The sequence below is a fragment of the Oratosquilla oratoria genome, chromosome 28 (assembly GCF_046742065.1).
Source record: "Oratosquilla oratoria isolate Oo_2021 chromosome 28, ASM4674206v1, whole genome shotgun sequence".
Classification (NCBI taxonomy): domain Eukaryota; kingdom Metazoa; phylum Arthropoda; class Malacostraca; order Stomatopoda; family Squillidae; genus Oratosquilla; species Oratosquilla oratoria.
In genome coordinates this window covers 11,075,387-11,085,010 of record NC_134804.1, presented here as the reverse complement: position 1 = coordinate 11,085,010, position 9,624 = coordinate 11,075,387, and the positions used below count along the sequence as shown (strand labels likewise).

Below are 9,624 nucleotides of genomic sequence, written 5' to 3'. Positions count from 1 at the left end.
AGCCTTCCCTACTACACTCAACAAGCTAATCCCTCTGAAACTACTACATTCACACTTGTCCCCTTTTCCCTTGTAAAGAGGAACTATACAGGCACTCCTCCAGTCCTCCGGCACTCTACCTTCTCTCCAACAAACATTAAAATAAGTTAAGAAATAAATGAATAAACGAGTAAATAGATAGATAATATATACATAAATGAAGAGAAAGTCAATATATATATATATATATATATATATATATATATGTGTGTGTGTGTGTGTGTGTGTGTGTGTGTGTGTGTGTGTGTGTGTGTGTATACGCCTCATAAACAAGTAAATATATCACTCAGTCATATAACCCACTCACCTCCACTCACTCCCACACTCACACTATGCCGGCAGATTATACGTCGCCAGACACTTCCTGCCAATATTAAGCTGAGACAAGCATTTCCCCACAACATGCACACGCGACCACACACCAATAAACACATTATTACGTATACTGACGAACCACCCCTGGATATATATATTATGGTCTGGCTGTCAGACTAAATTATAAACTAATTATGTAAATTAAAATATAAGATGTGACGAAGTAAACCCAGCTCACATAAATAATTCAGTTATACGAACATAGCACCTCCCCAAGCAACTTCCGACATTCTTAACGGCATGCTGGACCTTGGAGCGGCGTTCTGCCAGTGACGTGCCTAGGTGATAGAATAGTGTAAGAGTGTACCAAGAGAAACAGTAGATTGAATAGGACAATAAACAAACAAAACTTAGAGGCGTTTGTGCAGTGGACACCCTTAAACATTTTCTGTGTTATAAGTGACCAGGATAGAGTAACGTAACAGTTCGTTACACCCGTCCGGTTACATTACTGGTGGCAGCACTCCCGCAACCTACTACTTCGAAGAGACTACGGTGTACCTACTACGGTGAACCTCAAACCCGTCCACTCTGAGCCAACTACATACATCGACGATCAAATAACCGCACTGAACAAAACGCTCTCAAGAACAAGAACTTGGTCTACACTCCCTATTCACGGGCAATCGTCACAGGCTGATCTCCCACTACTATAATCAACATTATAAAGGTAACATCAATCCTTATATTTAACACCAATATATTCCAGTGATAATAATCATACATTACCAACTCCAAACCACACCTGATACTCGCATTTTTTTTCTATGCGAACATCAATTCACCGAGCCCTCTGGACTTCCTTCGCTTGAGCACTGACCTCACCCGCCCCAGAGGACTCACACCGGCTGCGCACTGACTCGCGTAACAGCCACCTCATCCGCTCAACCACCACCACTCATCCGAGTGTCACGTTCCACCGAGAACCACAACATCTGAAAAACTTGCTTCAAAGCACGGTATTAAGGTAACCCTTACGCCCTTAGATACCTACGCACGTACACCTTAGCTATACAACGAGTATGTAATCTCGCACTATATTAGCATATTGTCATTTAGAAGTTTTTTTTTTTTCTCCAAAAATTATCATTAAGTAATACCCTTTAATCTGCATATGCATTCTTCTAATTATGTAATTCTTGTTTAAACAAATAGTTTTTATATGTTTAAAATTCAATATTTACATAGAACTTATACATTTTTATCAATGTAACCTACTTTACTGCTGTAAATTTTTATATAAACAACCATAATTAATTCTATTATAAGGATAATATCACAAAAATTAACTCCTTATTATATAATATTAATTCCATTTTTTTTTATATATACATACACATATATTTTTATGATTTTGTAATCCCATTACTATATCCCCCTTCCCATATCTAAGCATAACATAATACCCTTAGTTACTATATACCTATTATTCATATTTTAACAACTCCCTTTTTTTTCTCTTAGATTACAATCAAAACTAACTATTAACTAATACATGACTTAACAACATGGCCTTTGCCACCAGATCCAAAATTAAACAAAGTTTACATAGCGTCTTCTCAAAGTCTAGAGAAGACAAACAACAACATGATATATCCAGTGACAAAGAGGAAATACACACAGAAGACTTAATTGGCAATGACAAACCAGACCATTTTTACCTATATCCACAGGTTGACAATACCTCTAAACAGTTAACCAATGACCAATTAAATAATCCTTATAAAACTAATCCCAATGCAGATACTCCAATAGACCCTCTTTATGAGAACGATGTCTTACCTTTTTTCAACCAGCCTTCTCAAGTAGACATCTCCAAACCATCTCAACCACAACAACCCACCCAACCAACTCCTCATATTGCTCCTCCAAATATGCAAACAAAACCTCCTATAAACCATAATCCATCCAACCCCCATATCCAAACACATAATAACCCCCCTCCCATTCAGCAGCAGTACCAAAACTTCCCCTTTCCTTCCCCCCATACCCCATCTGGTCAAACCCACTCTACACCATACCACCAACCACAACCTAACCTTCCTCCAAACCCACAATATTACCCTTACCCACTAACTCAACCAACAATAATTAACAACTATCAAACCATAACCCCCCTCACAGAAATCCCAACCTTTTCCCAGGATAGTGGAATATCCATTACAGATTTCTTGACAGCATGTGATCTGTTTTTCTCTAAGAACATAAAATATTCAGAGACAGATAAAATAAATTTGTGCCGTCAGAAAATAAACCCATCTGACATTTGCCGTTCAAAGGCAAGGATGCTAGACACCCTAGTTGCATCTGGAATCACTTATCAGGAATATAAACACCACCTTCTTAAGGTTTTTCATAACAAACAACCAAATAACATTTCATTTCTCATCACTTTCCTAAATAACACTAGAGTCCAACCACATTCCATTACTAATATAATGGACTTTGTTGCAAACGGAATGAAAGAGGTCAGAGAAGACCTAGAGAATAACTCTCCTTGGACTCACACTGATCAATTTGGTCAAAATGTAATGCCAACAAAACACCTACTAACATTCCTGGAAATAGCTTCCTATCTCTCCCAACTCCCTCCAAAGTGTTTAAAGGAAGCCTCCAAAAAGGAACTAGACACTACAAATCCTCTAGCTTATACCTATATTTTAGATATCATGAATGCTTGCAATATATCCTTAGATACCCCCAACCATCTCCCCAGACTAAATAGCCTTCACTCACAGCAACCCCCTCCCACCAATCAAGAACAACCTTCTAAGTGGTGCTCCTACCATTCATCAAACAGTCACAACACAAAAGACTGCATACAGCAACAACAATACCCGCAGGTACAACACCACCCTATCCCTTGCTCAGTTCATGGAACCTTCTCCCACACCGATGCCCAGTGTTGGACACAACAAAAGCAACACACACAGGTACAACCCCACCCTATCCCTTGCTCAGTTCATGGAACCTTTTCCCACACAGATGCCCAGTGTTGGACACAGCAAAAACAACAAGTTCAACCCCCCTTTAAACACCCACTCCTCCCTACACCAACACATCCAATCAAATACTGCAACCTACACCAAACATCATCTCACTCCAACGAAGAGTGTTACCTACAGAAAACACAACAACAACCGCATCAGAGAACTAACAACCCATTCACCACCCATCGACAAATACCCCCCTCCAACACGACAACCAGTACTCAACAACGATTGGGGGAACGTGTACCAGCCTCACACACCAAACCACCATAGGAATATCTCATACACAACACAAATACCTCACCCTAGAAGTAAGCCTAGACCAACTTAAAGTTGCCATGATGGTTGATACAGGAACAAACCTGAACATCATCCCAAGAGCTCTGTATGAAGCATTAAATGACCCACCCCAAATTCAATTTTCCAATATGGAAGGACTCTTAATAGAAGGGAGCACAATTCCTCTACACGACACCATAGACTTAAATATTGAAGTCAACAATCACAAAGTAGGTTTCACAACTTTCCACATAGCTGATGAATGGAGCCTTGATCAACAAGGTATAATAGGACTACATTCACTAAAGATTTGGAAAACTAAGATAGACTTTGAGACTAACAAAATCTCCTTCCGAGATGTAAATAATGAATCAACAGTCCCTGAGACACCCGACTCAGACACACAACATCTCTCATGTCTACCTTCCTTTAATACTCCCAATCCCACTAACAGCTATTCCTTCCGACCACCCCCTTATGTCACCTCAAAGGCACTGATGTCTAACACAGTCATCATACCCCCTAGACATTCAATAACAGTCCCACTATACATACCCGGTGCAATAGACCATCAGGACGTCATAATCGACTCAGACACGTCCAGGATTAACAACATAACCATTGAGTCCTCCTGGGACACAATATCAGAAAATAAACATACACTAGCTATGTTAATAAACACCTCAGAACAACACCGTAAAATCAGGAAGAATACAAACATCTGCGCAGTCCATCTCCATAACTCCCCTATCCAGGAACCACTGCCGCAACACATCAACCAAGTAAGACCAACTCAACCCCTCCCCCCTATTCCCCCAGACCAAATCACGACATCAGCTGACGGAGAAAGTCATAACGAGCTATTAGCTCTCCTACAGAGGAATAGATCAGCTGTCGCCTTAGAAGACGAATCACTAGGCAAATGTGATATAATCAAACATCACATCCAAATTCCCCCAAACACCCCCCCTTCATACACCCCCGCTTACCGCATACCCCACAGTAGGAAATCCCAAGTCAATGACAGTGTACATGAGATGATACACCAAGGCGTAATTTCCCATTCAGACTCCCCATGGAACAGTCCCCTCTTTTTGGTCCCTAAGAAAGACGGAACCTTACGCCCTGTTGTTGATTTCAGAAAAATAAACAACCTAACTCAATCTGACCCACACCCCCTCCCCGCCATGCAAGAATTACTACAATGCATTGGCAACGGGAACTCTGTTTTTTCCACAATAGACCTCAAGTCAGCCTTCTGGCAGGTCGAACTAACAGAGGAATCAAAACCCATAACTGCATTTTCCACGGACAAAGGACATTTTCGCTTTGAACGTATGCCCTTTGGCCTTAAGAATGCCCCCTCAACCCAACAAAGGTTGATGACCCGCATTTTCAGTGACATGATAGGAATCTCATTATTCGTCTATTTAGACGACCTCATTATATATAGCCCCACAGAAAGAGACCACCTTAACACTTTAGAGATTGTCATCAAACGTCTCAAACATACGGGATTAAAGATTCAATTAAAGAAATGTAGATTCCTCATGAAGGAACTCACCTTCCTAGGCCATAAAGTGGATGCAAAAGGGATTCACACAACCACAGATAAAATAGATACAATAAACAATTTCCCAACCCCCAGAAACGCTAATGAAACAAGAAGTTTCATTGGGTTAGCCTCCTATTACAGACACTTCATACGAAACTTTGCTGATATTGCTTCCCCTCTGACCAAATTCACAAGGAAAGGCGAGCCATTTCAATGGTCAGAAGCAGAACAGCAAAGTTTCGACACTCTCAAACACGCACTCACCACAGCCCCTGTACTAGTTTTCCCTGATATGATGAAAGAATTCTTTCTTTACACAGACGCCTCCTCTAAAGGAATAGGCGCAGTCCTACAACAGAAAGATGACAATGGCAAAGAACACGCCATAGCCTACGCAAGTAGAGTCCTCAACAAAACTGAAAATAACTACTCAACTACACACAAAGAAGGACTCGCAATCATATGGGCACTAAAACACTTTAAATACCTCATTTTAGGCTACAAGATTACCATACTAACAGACCACCAACCACTAGTCTATCTTTTTAACTCCAAAGACTTACATGGGAGAATTGCTAGATGGAAAACAACTCTCCTTGATTACGATCCCATGATCGTATACTTAGCTGGGAAAGCTAACGTAGTGGCAGACTGCTTGAGCAGACAAACTCACATCACCCCCATCACCCAAACCACATGCATACCCATGCGAGAACTTAGGGATGAAACAGACAGTGACCCAATATGGTCTCCAATAAAACAGCATCTCATCTCACAAACCCCCTTACACTCCCGACCACCTGTCCCTATTGAGGAACTCAATCTGGTCGACGGAGTCATAAGGAGAACCATTAATACAAGAGAGGTTACTGTTATTCCCAGAGCCCTAGTCCCCAAGGTCCTTCACATATTGCACGACAGTGCAATGGGAGGCCACTCGGGCAGAGATAAGACACTAAACACTGCTAGACACACATATTACTGGCTTAACATGAAAAGAGATATAACCACACACATAGATTCTTGTGTAACTTGTAACCAATTCAGAGGCCCTGACCCGAAACAAATCCACATTAAAGACATCCCACTCCCTGCTGAGCCATGGGAAACACTTGGCATTGACCTACTGAAAATGCCAACGAGCCATCAAGGTTCCAATTATGTACTCACAGCAATAGATTATTTTACTAAATACACAATCTTAATACCACTCCAAAACAAAACAGCAGAGACTGTAGCCAAAGCCCTGGTCAACAACATCTTTTGTAAATACAACATACCACACACAATGTTATCTGACAATGGCTCAGAATTCAAAAATGAAGTGATGCGCGAAATAGCACACCTTTACAACATTGACCAAACATTTGCCACTGCATACCACCCCCAGGGAAACGGTCTGACTGAGCGAACAAATCGCAAGGTCCTAGAAATTCTCAGACCATTGATCAATGACCTCATGGACACTTGGGAAGACTGGCTACCACAGGTACAAGCCAGTATCAATAGCACAATAAATTCCGCAACAAAGATGTCCCCACATGAAATCATTTTCGGCCAACCAATGCGCCTACCCTACCAAATATTCAACCAACCCCCCCACCCTTATACAACATAGATAACCTCTCACACTGCATCAAAAGAGGTATGCAAACAATTTACAAAAAAGTTAGAGCAAACCTGAAAGAAGCCCAGGAAAAGACAAAGACTAAACAACACAAACGGTCAATTCCACTTGACATAGCACCCGACGACACAGTTATGATAAAAGACTCAGGTCGAACAAACAAACTCAAACCCAAATTCCTAGGCCCCTTCATAGTCACAAGTTCACTCCCTAACAATGTCTTCCTACTAACAGATCCTTCTGATCAATCCACCTTCACCATACATGGAGAGAAGTTGAGAAAGGTCAAACTGAACCTCGACCCAATCTCACCTCCCATCCACAACCCACCTATCACAGACACACACCAATCACCAATACGCAAGTCTCATCCCATGACTCTGCGTCGACGCAACTAAACATGCACTCTAGCTCTCGCCCATGAAGATGCAGGACGTCATGTATCTATCAGTGGAGGTTAAAATAGCCCATTTCCAATAAGAACTCTTTTCCACATATCTATAAAACTTCTCTACTCCCTTCCGACCAATATAATCTTAGCGAGGGTCAGACAAACATATCCTTAGTCACTCAGACACGACCCCTCTTTCCACAGATGAGATCTCTACAACTCATCCCCCTCATCGTCCACCTCGCCCTCTCCGTCCCAAGGCTTTTGCCTGGCGCCATAGTGCACCAACACGGCACCACAGCCTGCGTTGAAGACTCCATCATGGTGAAACTCCGCATCTCACCCACATCCTTGCTAGAACCAATTTCTAAACTACAAAATGACCTACAAGAAATACAGAAAAACATAAACAGGCAAGTACCAAATAACACACACCAAAATTATGAGACCTCACAGATACTCTACCACAACGTCAACTCATTACAAAGTAAACTCAACAAGATAAAATACACAATATACCACCTTCCAGACCCAGACAACGACACTATCAACACCAGAAGAACCAAAAGAGGCCTATTCGATTTCGTTGGCATTATCTCTAAATCCCTATTTGGAACTGCTACTGATCAAGATATCCACACAGTGGATACACACATAGGAAAAATAACAAGAGTACTCCAACAACAAGGGAAACTCATTGACTTAAATTCACAGAACATAGATCTCCTCGCTGATTCTGTAAATTCAGTCATAGACAAATACAACTACCTTGCACAATTCACAAACACCCAGTTGTCTCAAATCACAAATTCCCAAACAGCCCTTTTCTTCCTTTATCACCTAAATAACCTAGACAAAGAACTAGATAGCCTCAAAGACCATACCAATCTCATACAGAAAGACATCTGGAACGCCCATGCAGGTGTAGTCGACTCCCAAATGATCACCCCAACCCAGCTTACCCAGACACTACGACGAGCCCACAGTACACTACAACTTACCCCTTTCTTTTCCAAACACGAAATACAACATTACTACCCCATCCTAGCATCAACTATCTTCCAACAATTTATTTTAATCAACATACCGATGGACCCTGTCAAGAGATTCTCCCTTTGGGAAATCTATCCTTTCCCATACCCTTACCAAAACCGAACAATGACCCTCAACCTACCAACCTCTACCATCTTAAAATCAACCGACGGTCAGTGGCTAACACTGACATCACCGGAGACCATAACAACTTGCAAGACAGCACGACCCAACTTCCACATCTGTCCAGCCTATCCTTTCCATTTCCAACTAACTAAATCCCAACCCTGCCTCTCAGAACTTACAACCAACCGAATACATCTTACCGAAACTTGTGATTTCCGTTTCTCAGACAACGCCAAAATTCACCATACACATGTAGGACATAAACACTTCCTATACCTCCCTCATCCAACCTTAGTATCTGTCATGTGCCCCCGTAAACCACCCACCCACCATAAGGTCAACGGCTCCATCACACTGCCTGACATTTGCCAAATCTACACAATGAACTCAATGCTACTACCCAATAACCTCCACGACCAAGGTACCCTCAATTTGACCCACGACCTAGGTCCCATAACCCAATTAATACTCCCTCCCCTACCCAAGAGTCCCAATACCATCCTTCCAAGCAAGATAGACATAATACACCAACTAAATAAATCAATCACTCTAGACATGGATTCATTCGACTTACATCATAGGATTCTTCCATATACCTCCACAGCCCTTTCCCTCTTAATCATTCTCTTTATACTAATAATAATAATCATATTCTGTTGCATGAAGTAACACCTTCCAAAACCTTTCCATCTCCATACCCAAATTGTTGTAAACCTAGATTAAGTTTATTCTTGTGTCTCACCCAATAGCTTGATAAAACAAGTGCAAGGTGACACACCAAACTGACCATAGAACAGTGTTTAGAAAAACAACACTCCCAACAGTGATAGTGTTAAACCATAAAAACAATAACATTTAAAAAGTGAATTAAACAGTGTATGTGAAACCCAATATAACATGTAATCTGGTGAGACACAACGTTACACTTCTGAGACACAACATCACTACCCCTATTTTCAGTGCATGATCCCTCTTGGGATCTCAGAATCTCTTCAACAACACCCCCCCATCTGCACATTTATAACCCCACAGGATTTTGTGTCTCTGAAACTTTTTTCTCGATGTATTACCTATATATATACTTTTGTAAACCATGTACCCTAGGTGCCGGGAGCCACCTAACCCCAGGGGGAGAGCGATATGTATACGCCTCATAAACAAGTAAATATATCACTCAGTCATATAACCCACTCACCTCCACTCACTCCCA

The 9,624-nt window shown here is 41.4% G+C and overlaps 1 protein-coding gene across 1 annotated transcript; it reads left to right on the top strand.

Annotated features, from left to right (window-relative positions):
* The first annotated feature begins 680 nt into the window (after nucleotides 1-680).
* Nucleotides 681-9,160, top strand: LOC143040236 (uncharacterized). The gene is made up of 2 exons (XM_076210951.1): nucleotides 681-1,381; nucleotides 7,461-9,160. Exon 2 carries the CDS (start codon nucleotides 7,461-7,463, stop codon nucleotides 9,081-9,083), a length of 1,623 nt encoding a protein of 540 aa, XP_076067066.1. The 5' UTR covers nucleotides 681-1,381; the 3' UTR covers nucleotides 9,084-9,160.
* The last annotated feature ends 464 nt before the right edge of the window (nucleotides 9,161-9,624 follow it).

Coding starts and splice junctions, on each gene's coding strand:
- LOC143040236 (XM_076210951.1), top strand. CDS start 7,461: ATGAGATCTCTACAACTCATCCCCCTCATCGTCCACCTCGCCCTCTCC.